At 43.7% G+C, this 18,700-nt stretch overlaps 2 protein-coding genes and 1 long non-coding RNA gene across 3 annotated transcripts in view; 2 read left to right on the top strand and 1 right to left on the bottom strand.

Annotated features, from left to right (window-relative positions):
• cfdp1 (craniofacial development protein 1) overlaps nt 1-8,841 on the top strand; it is a 153,653-nt gene extending 144,812 nt beyond the window's left edge. Inside the window, exon 7 of the mRNA XM_067997851.1 lies at nt 8,252-8,841. Coding sequence (XP_067853952.1) covers nt 8,252-8,342 — 91 coding nt within the window. The 3' untranslated portion in view covers nt 8,343-8,841. The remainder of the gene's footprint in view (nt 1-8,251) is intronic.
• Nucleotides 6,206-14,917, bottom strand: LOC137333620 (uncharacterized). The gene is made up of 2 exons (XR_010965942.1): nt 14,742-14,917; nt 6,206-6,490 (listed from the first exon to the last, which is right to left on the bottom strand). It is a non-coding gene; the product is annotated as an uncharacterized lncRNA (long non-coding RNA).
• Nucleotides 14,918-16,184: 1,267 nt separating this feature from the next.
• The window catches only part of bcar1 (BCAR1 scaffold protein, Cas family member), a 244,899-nt gene continuing 242,383 nt past the window's right edge, over nt 16,185-18,700 (top strand). Inside the window, exon 1 of the mRNA XM_067997854.1 lies at nt 16,185-16,431. Within this exon, the coding sequence (XP_067853955.1) occupies nt 16,396-16,431 (36 nt within the window). The 5' untranslated portion in view covers nt 16,185-16,395. The remainder of the gene's footprint in view (nt 16,432-18,700) is intronic.

Below are 18,700 nucleotides of genomic sequence, written 5' to 3' on the forward strand. Positions count from 1 at the left end.
TCCACCCCACCAGCCTCCACATTCAACGTATCATTTCCGCCATTTCCATCACCTCCAGTGCAATGCCACCACCAACACATTTTCCCTTCCCCTCCCCTCCCCTATCGACAATCTGAAGGGACCATTCCCTCCACGACACCCTGGTCCACTCTTCCATCACCCCCAACACCCACCCACCTCCCTATGGCACCTTCCCTTGCGAGCGCAGGAGATGCAACACCTGCTCATTCACCGTCCAGAGCCCCAAACACTCCTTCCAGGTGAAACAGCGATTTACATGTACTTCTTTCAATTTAGTATACTGTATTCGCTGCTCATGATGCGGTCTTCTCTACATTGGGGAGACCAAACACAGATTGGGTGATCGCTCTGCTGAACATCTCCACTCAGTCCGCAAGCGTGACCCTGACCTTCTGGTTGCTTGCCATTTTAATTCCCCGTCCGACTCTCACTCTGACCTCTCCGTCCTTGGCCTCTTACACTGTTCCAATGAAGCTCAATGGAAGTTCAAGGATCAGCACCTCATCTTTCGATTAGGCACTTTACAACCTTCGGGACTCAGCATTGATTTCAGTAACTTCAGATCATAACCACTGCTCTCATTTTTTCAGACAACAGGTGCTGGTAATGGTTCTGTTTTTGCCATTTGCAGCTCCTCTGGACCCATCTTTTGTTCCTTTATTTGTCCCATTACCACCCTCCTTTTCTTGCACCAAAATCCCTTCTGTCATTCAGTCACTCCTGCCTGCCACCCTATTGGAGACCTTCCCATTTGTTCTTTCCTCCCCTCCTCTTCCTCCCCCCCCACCCCCATCTTTCCCAGGCTCTGTACTTGCTTAAACTTCTTCCAGTTCTGACGAAAGGTCATCGACCTGAAATGTTAACTTTTTTTCTCCACAGATGCTGCCTGACTTGCTGAATATTTCCAGCATTATCTGTTCTTATTTCAGATTTCCAGCATCCGCAGTATTTTGCTTTTGATTAGGAAAACCCATTTTGCTCAAAGAGGGATAGAGTCCAATTCCTGGAGGGATGAGCTTTGATGGGCTGCATGGTTTTCTCTTGCCCTTAACTTATGTCCACAACAGTTGCACGAGATACTTGGAGATTGATTTGGTGAGCAGGAAGAGGACTGAATGTTCCTGGTTCTCAATCTCTTCTGTTTTGTTAGACTTCCCCTATAGCCATTGCATTACAAAATCTTTCTGATCTGATGTTATGGATGACTTGTTAAGTCTTTACAGTTTTTAAAGCTTCCCCTCTCTCCTATAGGCATTAGTCCTGTTGGAATCCTCTTCCTTCTCACCAAACCAATCTCCCAAGTATCTCATGCAACTGTTGTGGTACCATACCATGAGTGCCGGTTGCCCCTAGCACCTGGCCAAGTGGTCATTTCTCATGTATGAGCTTAGACAGCAAGTGTTGCTAGCCTACTTTACAATGGAGGACAATTCTGCTCTCACTCGATATCGATATGTATGCATTCTCCAGAAGGAGTCACAGAAGCAGAATGCTGGCTGTTTTTCTCACACACCCCCGCCCCTGTAGAACCCCAACTGCTGTTCTTTTAGCATTTTGTATTTTTTTCTTGTTGTGGTAGCTGATACCACAACAGAATGTAATTACCAAGCATGTCCACCCTTCCTCTACTCTATTTAAAGGCGGGGAGTTGATAGTTTAATGATTGGCCTCCAGGTATGAAATATGTGGTCAGACTAAAACGTCAAGTATGCTCAGTAGGCTTCGGTTCAGCTAGGACAGGTGCTGTGAAATTGAGAGGTAAATTATGTTCCAATAATTAGGCACAGGGAAAGAAGGCAAGAGTTCAAAATAAAGAAAACTGGAATGAATATCAAACATTTGGTGCTAAAATATCAGTTGAGGTATATATAAAAAAAATCATTGTTCTCACTGCTAAACCACCAGCTACTCCATAGGTTACATTCAAATTTTGAACATTGTCCAGGAGCAATTTTGAGCATGTTTCATATAACTATTTCACCAGTAAATCTTACGATTGGCTCAGATTTTCTAGAAGCACAGATAACGATAGCCAATTGACAGATATGTATTTTGATGTTGCCTATGATATACTATTATTACATGAGTATAATGTCAGAAAATACAGTAGGGGAACTGTTAGTCCCATTCATGAAGAAAACCTTTATAACTCCTTCGTGACTCATTACTCATGGGGTCTTTTTTAAGCATTGAATGAATTGGGCATTCTACAGTTCATAACTATGTATCCTATATGTACCACAGGCCATTTTAATCATTCAATCAGAAATTAATAAAAAGAAAATAATTCAAAACAAAAACATTTTTATACGAAAGTAAATACACTTCTAAAAATGTGCTGCTCCTCTCACAGAATCATGCCAGTGAATTGACTGTTTAGTGTGATACTTAGGTAATGGATATTCTAGAACATTTTATGGTTAGATCAGTATTTTGTATCTAAGAGCTTTTTATTTTGCTTCCCTCGCAAGAGTTAGTGTCACTAATAATGGGGGTTGCACCTTCCAGTGGATAGAGTGAGCACTGATGGACCTTCTTTTCATGCGTTTGTATTCTTGGATCAGGAAATCAATCCAACTGCAACAAATGGAAAGTGACTTGGTGCATTGGAATTCTACACTTGGATTGGGTATCTACTGATCTGGGTATGCTACTACTGCAGTTTATTGTTACTTAATATACATTGCTTTTTTCTTTGTGTCATAGTCAAAATAATCTGACCATACAAAACCCCTATTATGTGAGGTCCTGTGTCTTGCACGATAGTTTTATTCAGATACAAACATTAAAAGAATTATCTGCTGTCAACATGAGATCAAAAGAATCATTATCTGCAACATATTCTAAATCAATACTTGAAGGTTCTCACTGGGAGCATTCAACTGAGAGCCTCTGAGGATGAAAGCAAAGCAATGAAGCTTCATTCTGGCGGGTTATGATGTGTATTGTTCTGAATCCATTGTACGCTAGCTTCTTAATTCCCTTTATAATTCTGAGTTAGAGTTGTAAAATAATTCCTCTATTAACCCTGCTGTAAATCAAGTGACTATATTATTCCACAGTGATGACATTATAATAACTTCAGTTCTACAATGTTTTCAAATTTCTTCCTTCTTCTGAAGGCACCGACTCTTGCTGGGGTACAGTAGCCCTCCAGTATCTCACCCTGCGTGGCTATTCTTCACACGCGAGTCTAGACAATGAGTGTCAGCAGGCCATTCTATCGTGGAGAGAATCACAGCCAAGCCTGATCCTGCCTTCATCTGATGTTCATACACTTGTTTTCCAAAGAGAGTCACAAGTTAGCGATGAGGAGTGGGAAACACTGTCTGGTCTTTTTTTTACCCCCTAGTTGGTGGATGGCACTGAGGCCAATAGTAGTCCCCCTATCACTGCTCCAGTTGACATCAGCTAACTCAGCATAGAGCAAGGATCAAACATGCAATTATCTTGGTCTGTATGGTACAGTTCTACACTTGGAAGTGCATTGCCAACTGAGCTAGATCTGTTTAGCTCTATTTTTAATTGTCAAATTGCCATTAATTTATTGGTACCATGTTATATGTTAAACAATACACAGTGGAAAGTAAGCAGACGGCTGTTATTTAATCTGGGATTCAGATGATCCCCATAAACCACTTAAATCAGGGCAAAAATTAGTGATTAGCTGAAGTAACGATTTATCAACCCAAATTACCAGTCAATCAATTGACTAAACGTTAGCTAATAAAAGCAGTTTGATCCAGTGAATAAGTAACAATGAGGGACAAGAAAGTACAAGAAAACCGAGCAATCAAATCACTCAACTTTTTTCAAAGCTCCTAATTCTGACATACCAAGTAGTAGAAAATAACCAATCAAATCACTGAAGTAATTTTGTGAAGATTCTTTCATAGAATCATAGCATGTTTATAGCACAGAAGGAGGCCATTTGGCCCATCGAGCCAGTGCCGGTTCTTTGTAAGAGCAATCCAGTTAGTCCCATTCCTCTGCGCTTTCCCCATAGCCCTGCAAATGTTTTCCCTTCAAGTATTTATCTAATTCCTTTTTGAAAACCATGATTGAATCTGCTTCCACCACCCTTTCAAATTTTCCCTCATGTCGCCTTTGGTTCTTTTGCCAATCATGTTAAATCTGATTTGGGGTGCAGAGGTGCATAGTACACTGATTTTTTAAGAATCATTGACAACAGGACTAGTTATTCACAGAGCAAGCCAGGACTTGCTGTTTATAAGCACCATACCTTCACTCCCCTGTCTAACGATGGAAACGTCCAGTAGCCTGTGAGGTAATTTGGATTTTTTTTGCATTAAAAACATTAAAACATTGTAAAGCATGACTTTTTGGACTTTATCTGATGTTAGTTAAATAAATAATTATTTGGGGGGTGGGGTGCTATTCGTACAACTTATTTTTTAATAGAGCAGCAATGTGTTTATTTACAATTCCAGGAACTGACTCCTCCCATTTCCCAGGTCCATGTTTAGGTGTCCAGGACTCCTCGCTTTTCCCTGCAGTCTCTCGAAACCTGATCAGCAGTTGAATACAGGACACTTTGCCTTTATCCCCTACACCAGAGTTGTCAAACCTCAGCCCTGTGGGCCAATCCAGACTTCATGCAAATTTCAAATTTCTTTCTAAACTCTTTCAGTGGGAAAGTGCACTCTTCTCCCCATTCCACTCAGCAACTTTTGCATGGTTGATCTTAGTAACAATGTGAGGATATTAACCAACCATAGTCTTGCAATATCAGCCCCAGTTCACTTAAGAATGTATACACAACTCTGATCAGAATTACATTACAGCTGTTCCATGTAGTTTCTAAATAATGTGAATAATGTAGTGATTCTTGCCCAAATCCATGTGTGTGTTCCTACTATAAATGTTTCTATTTGTGTACAAGTTTGCTGGGATTCTACTGCTCTCTGAATGATAAACAAGACTACATTTGGGTGAAAGTTCTCATATATTTTTGAAATCACGTGTTTCAGCATTCAATCTCAAATAAGAAGTAATTTTAACACTGCACAATTGTGCTTTTCACCTATAATTTCCTTCACAGGGGCTGTGCTGAATTACACTTCTAGTTTGGGATGCTGGTAGATTGGGGGCTGTCATCTGGAAACCAGTTTCCAATTGCCTAATGCCATTTCTGTTTTTTAACCTCTGAGGATAAGTGAAACCATTTTAAAATCCAGTCCTATGCCACCCGTTGCCATCTGTATGTTCTGTCAGGGCGTGCAGGAACATTGAGCATTTTTAATCGCTACTGTTTTTGAAAAAGTGCAGTGGATTTCTGGACCATTGTGTATTGTGATGTGGGTTTATGTCTGAGTTTCTGTTCTCAATTTGGCTGTTAAGAAGAACTGGATCTCAAGTGGTGTTAGGTCAACCCAAGACTCTTGCACACTACCTATCTGTCTAACGACAAAGGCCCAGGAATAGGAAGTTTTCCCAGCTGGCATCCTGGCTAGGGAATGGTTTTGTATCTTGTGAAATCTAAAAATAAAATAGAGAAAAACAAAATAATTTTGAGGGAGTGAAGCAGCAATGGGTCTAAAGAGCTTTGCAAAATGTCGGACTTCTTAAAAATCTACAGAATTGAGTATTATGATCAGAGCTTTATGGCATTTATGTTAACACTCCGGAGTTCAAAGTCTAATTTTAGCAAAAGTTTTCAGTTTGTATATTTAGAAATTACAAAAACAAATCTGTGAGCCAGTTTGATAGCCTCAATGCTCAATTTTCCTCTTTAATGCCATGAGAGCATAAGTGGGTACAGTAAGAAGGGAAAGTGCCTGAGATCTTTCCAAGTGATAGATCCGGGATGGAGCTGCTCCAGAGCAAGCTGAATGCCAACAGAGTCTCTGAGAAAGCAACTGCCTTTGTGCACCAGATTTTACTGTAGGTGTTTTGTTTCATTCTCTATGGAGTGCACTGATGTTGCATTAGGCTTCTATGTAGGCTCCTGGACTCGGAGACCATGCTTGTGTGATTGTGTTTTGGTTATGAAATCAGCTTTAGTCGATAATGAAATGAAGAAACGGGAGAGTGAAATTGAGCAAATTGCCTGAAGAATTCTGTATCTAAATAGACATTTTAGTGTGATATTGTGCAAACATTTTCAAAAGAAAGATTTAATTGTCTGTGTTTTTTTATATCTTTAAAAAAAAGAAGCCTCTCATTTTGAAATCAGGATATTTTTACCAAAGACAGAATCTCCTCTCAATACATTTAAACATCCTCTTCGTTTCATTTCAGCTCTTCTTGAATGCACAGTGTAACCTCTGTTTGCCCTGCTGGACCTCCTTTTGCTGTGCTCAATCTGCTTTTATCATCAGATGTTCCTTAATTAACTCGCCAGGAGGTTATAGTGTTTGCTTGAGTTTATTCTTTGTCATTATACATGTTTTGAGCGTTCTTATCTTGTGGCTAAAAATTCTGACTGCTGAGATCAGTTCCTGCAGGGCTGAAGATGAACTGATTACATTCTGAACACAAACATATTAATAATACAACACATACATTGAATACTGGGAATAATGGTGTTTTTGTTTTTTAAAAAGTGGCTGTAAAATGTGTTAATTAACTGTGCAAGTACAATCACTGGCAAATAACCATGGTATTCTTTGTCTCCCACACATTGATGCTGTATAACATTCTTTCTCGCTCATTGAATCACATTCTCTCATGAATATTTCTTTTACCTGACACAGCTTGATTATTCTAAAATGGCTCTTGGTAGGTACATGCCCTGCATGATGTGCCATTGAGCCCTACACACCAGGAAGATTTCAGGGTCAGTCCCTGGTCCAGCTAATTTAGCTAATCTCAGTAGGACTGCCCGTGGGGATGGTACAAATAGCATCAGTCTGTCTGGAAATAGGCAAGGGAAAAGTCAACCAGAATTCCCATTGCAGATTGTTGTCTAGCCTACATCTGTGGAACCATATGGAATTCTAGGAAACGGCCATTTTGTTCAATAAGCAGCTTGCCCCTGTTTTAGCTGGTCCACCTGTCCAGCAGCATGTATTGCTACCTCTAGCATAGAAAGGGTAAGGGAAGAAACTTTTAAAATTAGAACGGGGGTAGCAAAAACTTAGGCCCCGGGATCGGTCCGTGCTAGGGGCCTGGGCGAGCAACACGCTCACAAGCCGAGGCCTGGAGAGATTTTAACTCCAGGGCCATATCCAGAACCTGACCCCTGTCCGAACCGGGCAGAAATTGCTGCCTGGCCGACGGAAGCAAATTTTCAGGCAGCAGGAGGCTGCTGCCGGGGGCCTGATGGAACGGTGCGGGTGTGCAAGGGATGCCCAAGGCTTCCTTGTGGGGTCCGGAGGAGCTCTCCTGCTCCTAGCTCACAAAGAAACCCCCCAAAAAAATGTTTAAATTTACCTTACTGGGCCTCTTTTGGCCCTCGATCCAACTCCTGGCAGGTTTGGCCAGTCAGAGAAGCCATCACTGCTTCCCCTTACTCAGGCCTCCAGTTAAAATAGCATACGGAGCCCAATGACATCATCAGAACCCGATTTGCATATTTAAGGAGACACCGCCGGCTTGGGGCAGATGTCCTTGGCACCTGTAATTTAAAATTGCAGGTGGTCAGATCGGGCGGGAAAGGAGTGGGTACATCTTCCACTCCATTTTAACTGCCATCTCCTCCCCCGCCCCGCCTGATTTCCACCAGGAGGAGAGAATTAAAATTGGGGCACAGTGCCGGGTAGCTGGGAGAAATGTTTTGTTCACCAATCATGCAGTGAGCTCACACCAGTAGAAGCTACTGTACAATCTGGTGTGAAAGACCTCATAGGTGTCTGCCTTCATTTGTAACCAATTTTCCATGGTTAAAATTTTTCAAACAATGTAATAGTGAATTACATCATGAGACGCTGTCCGCAAAATACATCCTCTGCTTTAGACATCACACTATTGAAGCCAAATGGTTTAAAAATACATTTCTTTCCATAAATAAAAAGAAAAAAAAGCTACAAATGCTCGAACTTGAAATACAAATGACAAAATGCTGGATATGCACAGCAGGCCCGTCAGCATTGGTTACATCTGAAACATTAACCTGTCTCTTCTCCCTTCTCAGATGCTGACAGACATGCTGTATTTTCTGTTGCTATTATTTTTTTTACCCTGCCCAAATCTGGTTACAAAAATCTCATCAAGCCTCCCTTATACTCCGTTTTTTTAAATTAAGAATATATAACTTTTTTTTTTCCAGATACATCGAACGGAAAGCTTTCTTGGACAGAGTCGATCACCGGCAGTTTGAGCTGGAACGCGACATTCGGCTCAGTAACATGAAGCCGTGACATTAATCTTGCAGATAGAAATCCGTTGTTTAACGTAAATGTGCATCCGAACTACTCAGCACAGCCTACCAGTGCCCCAGGAGGTGATGGTTTATGTCTGCCCCCCCATGTACTGTAAGCAGTGTCCAGCCATCCTCCCTTTCCTGTGGATTCCATTGCATTTTTAATTGTTGGCCTAATGTTAAAGATAGATCTTCTTAAAAAAAAAGATCGATAGATACATGGATAGCGACTAATAGTGGGTCTTAGAATTTTTTTTTCTCTTTTTTAATGACTGCAGCAAGTTCGATGAGGTGACAAAGATCATTGCATGTTTTGGAACTTAATACTCAACTAGGCTCTTGCATCGATGTTATTTGGCGACAGTACTGTGAGCTTTTGTTCTACAAGGACAAAAAAAAAGAATTGTACTTTAGTTCTGTGAATTTTTTTGATACCTGCAATCTCAATCATGACGTTGCCAATGTGTCTACACAAATTAAAATGAAAATTTATTTGACCAGATGAGTCATTGTTTCTAAATTCAGCTTTATATAATGCTCCTACTGTACTGTATATGGTCATTTTTATATTTGAACACTACATATTACAGGAGTGTAATTTCTGCGGGTTTGATAAATTAACACAGAAAATACCAATTTAACCAGAAAATGAGAATGAAAAGTGTAAAATTGATGAAGGTTTGTTCTTGGGCTTACTTGATTTTTTCTTTAAGACCACAGACTAAACCAGGTGCACATTCACGTGCAGAGTTACATGCCTGGCACTTTTAATCACTGCACAGTAGTTCAATAATAAAAAATATCGTATCAGTTAGCTGACAGTTCTGGTGCCAGGCCTTTACTGTTGGGTTTTGAAAATGTGCTGGAATAGATCAGACTAAATGATGGGCAGTATTAATGCATAATTTTGGGCAGTTATCACAGGCTGAATTGGCTGGAGAATGGTGTTCGAGCCCTATAAGCAATATCAGCTCATGAGAATTGCTTGATTACATTTCCAACACTATAAGTCTTAGATGCATTTAAGGGGAAGCTAGTTAGGCACATGAGGGAGAAAAGAATAGAAGGACGTGTTGATAGGGTTAGATGAAGTACGGTGGGAGGAGGCTTGTGTGGAGCATAAACACCGGCACAGACCTGTTGGGCCGAATGGCCTGTTTCTGTGCTGTAATATTCTATGTAATTTATTTGCTGAATACTGCATACAACAATCTGGCAGCATGTTGCTGCACCACAGAGTGCGAGGATGTAGTTCTGTCACTGCGATTTCCCCATGTCGTGACTGGGCTACTAGAAACGAGGTGCCAGTCAGAGGAAAGACATGTTCCCTAGAAGGATCAAAAATGAGAGCCAGAAGTGGATTTGCTTTCTTCTACTCTGAATCTGTCTTCATAATGTAATCTTGGTGTGTTAGCTTGGCTCAACTGATAGCACGCTTGCTTTGAGTCAGATGGTTAGGAGTTTAAGCCACACTACATACTTAAGAACATAAGAAATAGGAGCAGGAGAAGGCCATACAGCCCCTCGATCCTGCTGCACCATTCAATAAGATCATGGCTGATCTTCTAACTCAACTCCACTTCCTTGAACTATTCCCATATCCCTTGAGTCCCTTGGTGTCCAAAAATCTATCGGTCTCGATTTTGAATATACTCAACGACTGAGCATCCATGGCCCTCTTGGTAGAGAATTCCAAAGATTCACAACCCTCTGAGTGAAGAAATTATTCCTCATCTTGGTCCTAAATGGCTGACCTCTTATCTTGAGATTATGACCCCCTAGTTCTAGACTCTTCAGCCAGGGGAAACAGCCTCTCAGCATCTACCCTGTCAAGCCTTCTAAGAATTTTATACTTTTCAATGAGATCGCCTCTCATTCTTCTAGAGAATATAGGCCCATTTTGCTCAATCTCTCCTCATAGGCAACCCTCTCATCCCAGGAATCAATCTAGTGAACCTTCATTGCACCCCCTCTAAGGCAAGTATATCCTTCCTTAGATAAGGAGACCAAAACTGTACACAGTACTCCAGATGTGGCCTCACCAGAGTCCTATATAATTGCAGCAAGACCTCTTTACTGTTATACTCCGACCCCCTTTCAATAAAGGCTAACATATCATTTGCCTTCCTAATAACTTACTGTACCTGCATGTTAATTTTCTGTGATTCATGTACAAGGACACTCAAATGCCTCTGCATACCAACCTTTCTTAGTCTCTCACCTTTTAAAAAAAAATTCTGCTTTTCTATTCCTTCCAAAGTGAATAATTTCACATTTTCCCACATTATACTCCATCTGCCACCTTCTCGCCCACTCACGTAACCTGTCTATGTCCCTTTGGAGCTTCTTTGCGTCCTCCTCACAGCTTACTTTCCCACCTACCTTTGTATCATCTGCAAACTTGGATACATTACACTCGGACCCCCATCTAAGTCATTGATATATATATATATATATAGTAAACAGCTGAGGCCCAAGCACTGATCCTTGCGGCACCCCACTAGTTACAACTTGCCAACCCCAAAATTACCTGTTTTCTGTCCATCAACTAATCTTCAATCCACACTAATATATTACCCCCAATCCCATGGGCCCTAATCTTGTGTAACAACCTCTTGGTTGGCACATTATCGAATGCCTTTTGAAAATCCAAATATACTACATCCACTGGTTTCCCCCTTATCCACCCTGCTAGTTACACCCTCAAAAAACTCTTAATAGATTTACCAAACATGATTTCCCTCTCATAAAACCATGTTGACTCTGCCGAATCATATGATTTTCTAAGTCCCCTGTTACTACGTCCTTAATAATAGATTCCAGCATTTTCCCTACTACTGATGTCAGGCTAACTGTCCTATAGTTCCCTGTTTTCTCTCTCCCTCCTTTCTTGAAATGCGGGGTTACATTTGCTGCCTTCCAATCCACGCAGATTGTTCTGGAAGATTAAAACCAATGCATCTACTATCTCTTCACCAACTCTTTTAAAACCTTAGGATGTAGGCCATCAGGTCCAAGGGATTTGTCGACTTTTGGTCCCATTAATTTCTCCAGTACTTTTTCTTTACTAATCTTAATTACTTTAAGTTCCTCACTCTCATTAGACCCTTGGTTCCCCACTATTTCCAGTATGTTTTTTGTGTCTTCTACTGTGAATACAGATACAAAGGGCTTCATTTTAGCACCCGCTATCGGGTGCGTTCCTGGCGGGGGGGGGGGGGGGGGGGGGGCTACGAAAATCGGGGCATCCCGGAGCGGGTCCGGAGCCTGGCTCTAACCCGTACACTTCCGGGTTCCCCACAGACGCGCCGGCGTGCGCGCGCAGCCCCTGCAGGTGGGAATCCCGCAGGCAATTAAAGCCAGTGGGATGCCACTTGACAATATTTATCTAGGTATTTCAGGTCATTAACAGACCTGATTAAGGGATTATGTGAGGAGGGGTGGGATTTTACAAACAACTGGGAGTATTTCCCATACTGGGGGAAACACGCCCAGTTGAAATGGACATGTTGCAGCTGTCAGCCTGTGGCAGCTGCAAAGGTCCATTTGACAGGTGGGGGGGGGGGGGGGGGGAGACCTTCACTCATTGCAGGAGGCCACTCTGTCACTTGGGACAAAGTTTGGCCTCCACCACCCTCCTCCTGACAAGAAAATTCACCAACTTGCACACTTACCCCGGGGTCCAGAGACATGTACCTACCTTGCGGACCCCCTCAGATGTACATCTTCCGGATGGGGGCCGCCGTAGCTGCAGTCATGACCTCCTCGGAGGGCAAACAGCATCACCAGCCTCGCCGGCCACGCCGTCCACCTCTGACACGTGGAGCTCCACATGTGACACATCCACCTGCACAGCAGGAGGGAGGGCAACGGCAGAGAGAGATGCGTCGCAGAGGGCACTACCCTCGCCACAGGGTCCACAGACCGAGGCTCAGCTTCCTGGACCTCTCTGAGCAGCAGTGCACACGGAGGCTCAGGGTAACTCGACATGTAGTCGTGGACATCTGCGGCCTCCTTCATGCCGAGCTGCTCCCGGTTGGCCCGAGCACCATCTTCTTACCTGTCGCTGTCAAAGTCACCACTGCCCTCTACAACTTCTCCTCCGCATCCTTCCAGGGTGCCACCGGGGACATCGCCGACGTCTGCACAAAAAAGCCCTGCAAATACCTACACCACTCCAGTGACACAATGGGTGTCATCAGTTGAGGGTCTTCATTGTGATCCTCAGGAAAGGGCATTATTGCACAAACCAGACAAGATTCGCAAAGACGAGGCAGTAGTGGTGCAAATATAATATGTACTGTGAGTTGGTCAGAAATTCAATGTAAGTAACACCCATGACAAACCCTCAGACACCCTTGTGCATCCCCTTCGTGCTCACGACACGTTTGCCTTACGCTGCCTACTGCACATATGTGATGCATGCCCTGTGGCTGTAGCACAGGTAGTGGCAGGTTGAGTGAGGCTGACTGTGAAAGAGATGCACGAGAGGGTGAGTATGAGATAGAGCCATGAGATTGTATGAGGATTGGGTTGAGTGGTAGTGGTGGGATGAGTACCGACGAGGTGAGTAAGTGCAGGTAAGATGAGGATGAGGTTTGAGTGGGTATGAGGGGTGATGTGACAGAGTAGTGTTGGCAGTGCAGAAGGAGATGTGGGGTGGGGGCGGTGATGTGGCAGATGGAGTGTCGGGGAATGAGTAAGTGTACTCACTTTGGCTGACCTACTTAGGCATTGGAGCGCCTCCTGCACTGTATGCAGGTGGGTGATATGTTGGTGTTGCAGGTGACCTCCTCTGCCACCTCGAGCCAGGCCTTCCTGGTGGCAGAGGCAGGCCGCTTCCTCCCACCCGCCGGGGGGAAGATCTCTGTCCTCCCCCTCCTCCTCACCCCATCTAATGATACCTGGAGTGAGGCATCATTAAACTGGGAGCAGCCTTCCCCCTGGGCTGCTCCATGCTGTAATTTTTTCTATTTGTTGCAGCATCTGTCATTGGAGGACTGCCCCTTTAAATAGAGCTCCTCCAGCTGACAGACCTTACTGCGCATGCGCAACCCGCCCGACGCGCAGATCAGCAGTGGGGAACCCGGCAGACCAGGTAAGTGGATCCAATTAGGCTGCGATCGCGCGGGGGGCAGACTAATTTCACCGGGCGCGTTACCCACGCGCCCAATAGCCCCCCCCCGCCACGAACCCGCAGCCCTGCTAACATCGAGCCCAAAGTATTTGTTTAATGTCTCTGTGATTACCTTCTTCCCCATTATAATATCTCCTGTCTCTGCCTCTAAGGGACCCACTTTTACTTTCGCTAATCTCTTCTTTTTCACATACTTGTAGAAGCTGTTACAATCTGTTTTTATATTTCTTGCTAGTTTACTCTCATATTCAGTTTTCTCCCTCTTTATCAATTTCTTGGTCATCCTTTGCTGATTTCTAAAACCCTCCCAATCCTCAGGCTTATTGCAGTTTTTGGCAACAGTGTAAACCTCTTCTTTTAATCTAATACTAACCTTAACTTTTCTAGTTAGCCACGGTTGGATCATTTTTTTCAGTGGAGTTTTTATTTCTCGAGGGAATGTATATTCATTGAGCATTATGAATTATTCCTTTAAATGTTCACCATTGCTTATCTACCGTCATATCTTTTAATCTAATTTCCCAATCTACCTTAGCTAATTCCCTCATACCTACGTAATTGGCTTTGTTTAAATTTAAGACCCTAGTTTCGGACTTAACTACATCACTCTCAAACTTGATGTGAAATTCTATCATATTATGATCACTCTGCCCCAGAGGATCCTTAACTATAAGTCTACTAATAAATCCTGTCTCATTACACCAGATCTAAAATGGCCTGTTCCATAGTTGACACTGCATTTACTGCCCATTTGTAGTTGCTGAGGAGAAGGCCCACCGCCGCCTCCTCAGCAACTACAAACGGGCAGTAAATGCAGCCTCATTTCCCTCATTCACATCCCAAGGGAAAAAAAATTCAAAGAGAAAGTGCTTTAGAGCAGTGCTTTAGAGCTCACACTTGATACAATGGTTCACCCCTGCCATTCCCCATTCCTAGCCCAAGCTATGCCATTTGGAGAAGATGAAGAATAAAACAAGTGCTTCCCCATGGGGGAAGAAGGGGCGAATCAGGAGACGGATCCTCCACGGTCACGCTCACAAATCTCCTGCAGGTTGGCTTGAGGATGACGCTGGGCGCAAGCTGCCAGTTCTTTCAGTCGGGATGTGGAATGTGGCCCAGGGAGACCTGGAAGTAAAGCAACTGAGAACAAAAAAAAACATTGCTCCAAAACAATTATTGTAGCGAAAAAAAACAGCAGCATGGTCTACATTGTATGACCAGGGACTACCTGTAAAACTGATTAATTATTAGGAACCTTACCAACATCAATCCAGATGTCATCAAATGAACCCCAGCTGTTTGAGAGTTCCAGGCACAGTCAGATTCATTCCTGACCTTCATGATATAAGGATTTATTTTCCTATCTCTTTACAATCTGTCAACACCTATTAAAGTGTAGATATCTGAGCTGCAACCGGCTCTATTCACTGTAACCTTAGATCGGTTGTAGAAAATGTTTACACAAGACTAATGCACTTTCAATACAGAAAGGCGGTTTCATGATGAGTTGGCACTTTCTAGAATTTCCCGACTAGTGGCACAAGCTTTTATTGAAATTCTAATTTCATTGCGTGGAATTCAACAGTAAAAATTGCAGTCCATGCACAATGGAGTAGAGAGGCAAAGGCAAGTGCAAATTCTTTCAAGCTGTACAAGCATTCAATATCAAGGGGATAAAAGCCTCTGTGGTGAGTATTATCTTTTACAATCTATGGCTTAGAAATTCGATCGTGCCCGAAAATGGGCGTGCAGGGGGTGGGGCACACGCGCCAGCGCCTGTTAACGAGGTCCGGGGACACATGAAATTGGTGCTAGGACCTCACTATAATGATATAGGCATGCAGCCAGCTCTACACCGCACTATGCAATGGCTTCGTGCCTGTTTGGGGTGGGGGGGGGTTGCGGGTAATCGAGCTTTACTGACTCAAAGGCAGCCAGCACCTCTTAAAGGGGAGGTGCACTCTGGCTGCAGACAACAGGGAAACTTTAAAAATGGGTGGAAGAGGTCCAGAGAGGGCACTCAGGTTCTCTGACGCTGCGTTGGAGGGCCTGGTCCAGGTGATGGACGGGCGCGTGCCCTGGACAGCTTTGGAGGAGCACAATCCAATATGGCGGGCGGCGCACTTCCTGCAGGGGAAGGGTGAGCGCACGCCACCTGCCATATTGGATGCTTAGGTGCCTGATTTACACCTGTAAAACGGGCACGGCGCCAACTAATTTCTAGACCCATGCCTCTGGCGTGATGGTGTGGACATCTGTCTATAGTCTGGTGGATGGTGACAAGGGTTTTTTAGTTCTGCTTCCAGCACATGACAGATGACATTGCAAACATGCAGAGCTGCTAAATTAAAGCTTCCGTTCCTCTAAGACATGCTGCATGCTGAGTGAATGATTGAGAATCAGCTGCAACCACAAGTGTAACTACAGATGAAAAATTCAGCACTCTCAACCAGAAGTAACATTTTCTTTGCTAGCAGCTTTTTTTTGTTGCAAAAAGTGACTGGCTTTTTAATTGTTATCTCTCAGAAACGTGTAACAGGAACACTATATCAGACCCTGCCCATTATATCCTCTTTGGCTTCTGATCGTGATATGCAATTCCAGCATGACCATACTCCCGCCCTTACAGCATCACTAGTGAGCAAATGGGGAGCGGGATTAATGCTAACGTCCATTACAGTAAATGTTTTGAACTGAAGTAGAAGGGGGAAGAAGATAACTCCACCACATTCCACTGGAGGTGCACAGGCAGTCGCTTTTTCTTTCAGGAGACGCAGTGCTGGCAGTCGTCAATACTCGAAGATACACTGCCACATACTTGGGACTGAGTATCACTGTGGGCTTGTTTCATTATCCAGCTACTGGTTAAAATGAAATTGCACCACATTTTGTTGATGGTCTAATATTCTCTGCAATGGATCATGAGTTCTCAAGAGGCACCTATATGTTGGTAAGTTGGCTGAGTTGTTAACTATAGAATAATCCAATCTCATAGTTGAAAAATAAATACTCATAGGTTACTGCATTTGTTTGATTAACAATTGCAATTGATGCAATATTTAGATTAACAGTTTAGACACCTGATTCACATTTGAACCAGTGTATATTAATGTGTTGACGTTACATGACAGAGCCTGTTTGATACGATTTTTACCCATTTGGGTGGGCTCAATCAGATATTACAATTAGTGACTCTACATCATGTTCCTGTTTATATCATGGGTATAAGCATGAAGCGATTATAAATAATGGATGTATTTACAGTTAGGTTGTATGTATCATGGATTAAGGAGATCGCATAGTGTTGTTTTGGTATCACGGACATATTGGGCACGATTTTAGCTGGGAGCCGGGAACCCAACCTGTCTTTAGATATTCGCATGGGGGGTCTGGAAGCCAAATGTGCACGTGGCAATCTGCGATCGCAACTCAATTGAAGGCGAGTATTTATGCTTCTGGGTTTTTCACATGCCAGGCAACCAGATTGACTGTCTGGCTGCCAATCGAAAGGTAAAGGAGCGGCGAATCAAAGATGGGGGGAGGGAGAGAATGATCGTGGGCCCTGGAACAAACCAGAGGGGCGGAGGGGGGGGGGGGAGGTGGACAACATCGGGTAGGCCTTGGAGATCGGAGGGGGGTCCACTATCGAGTGGGGGGTCCAGTACGGGAGGCCGGCCGATCGTGGGGTCATGCCGCGCCAGGTGAGCTTGTTGGGCCCGGATGAAGCACTCCTGCTCCTCCTGGCCCACAAGCAGTGCAATAAAGGCACTCAGCTCATGGATTAAGCCATTCCCGCCTGCTTTCACCTGACGTGTATCGGAAGCGATGGGAAACCCGAACAGGTAAGGTTAAAGTTGTTTTACTTTTATAATTCACAAAAAATTAAGTATCTCAACAATTTCAATGAGGTACATTGCCCCTTTAAGTATCAGCCCGCCGGCTTTAAGTGGGGGCAGGACTTCCGAGTTTCCGTATCCAAACGCGCCTGGGTCAAACCCGGAAGTGGGCACGTTGGAGCCGGGATGTGGTCCCGCTCCAAAAAGCTATTATTTTAACCTCCCACCTGTTTTTGGTGGTTAAAATTACCCCCGTTGTCACAGCAGGGGGACAAAAAAAAATCATTGGTTCTGTCATTAATTCGGTGCTGACTGCAGGAACCGTTGTAATTGGTTCAGGTCTGTTCATTACTGGCACTGTGATTGAGGCAGAGATTACCCACTGAGGTCAGTTTGCATTAAAGAATGCATATTCAGTGTAGTGTTAATCATTGTTTATTACTGTATAGCCAAGAAATATGGCAGCAAAATGGCAAGCACTGGTCAAACCCTGCAGTCTATTGTTTTCTTCCCATATCTGAGACATTGTGCTCAGAAACGTACAGCTGAAGATTGTGAAGATCATATTAACTACACTACGTTGACAAGAATGTCTTGACTTTTAGACATGGTTGTCCTTGGCAGTCGGGCTTTCTTGGAACCTTCTCAGAAGTTGCAGATTCTCCATCCAATCCAAGACACTTACTTTCAAGGCCCAGTGGGGACAGACTAGCTGATAGGCAGTTTGATGAGAGGTATATTTAGAACTGATCCAATGATATTTTTCTTATCTTCAGAACATATATGATATAGGCTTAAGCTTTGTTTGGTTGGGGACATATCACCATAGTTTTTCCCTCTGTTAGGACACCTGATCGCTCCCAGTCGTCCATTTTTCACTTTCTGAAGGGGCTACTCCTAGCTGTGTCCACTCATTATGCTTCTCTTCTGCCTTGGGATTTGAGACTGGTCCACTTCAAACTTGTTAGAATTTTCTTTGAATTGATTGCTGCTTGTGTTCCATATGTTTTTAGTGAAGAAGTAGCACACCGTATCTTTTGTGGAAGCTTCAGCTCCAGTTCTTCCTGCAGCAGGTCACAAATCACATTCTCCATGACCGTGGCAATGGTACTTCATCCCTCCTCAAGCTTGGACACAGCCAATCACACCATCCTCCTCCAATGCCTCGCCTCCTTCAGGGCCTCACCCCCTCCTTATCTCTTTAACCTCTTTTAAGCTTACTACCCATCTCCCCGACTTCTCTATTCCTCCAACCCCAGTCTCTTGTACGTTCAACCCCCCCCCCCCCCACCCTCCCTTCACCCCACCATTGGCAGACAAGCTTTCAACTGTCCCGGGCCCCACACTCTAAATTACCTCCCTGAACCCCTCTGCATCTCTACT

Source organism: Heptranchias perlo, chromosome 16, assembly GCF_035084215.1.
Source record: "Heptranchias perlo isolate sHepPer1 chromosome 16, sHepPer1.hap1, whole genome shotgun sequence".
Classification (NCBI taxonomy): domain Eukaryota; kingdom Metazoa; phylum Chordata; class Chondrichthyes; order Hexanchiformes; family Hexanchidae; genus Heptranchias; species Heptranchias perlo.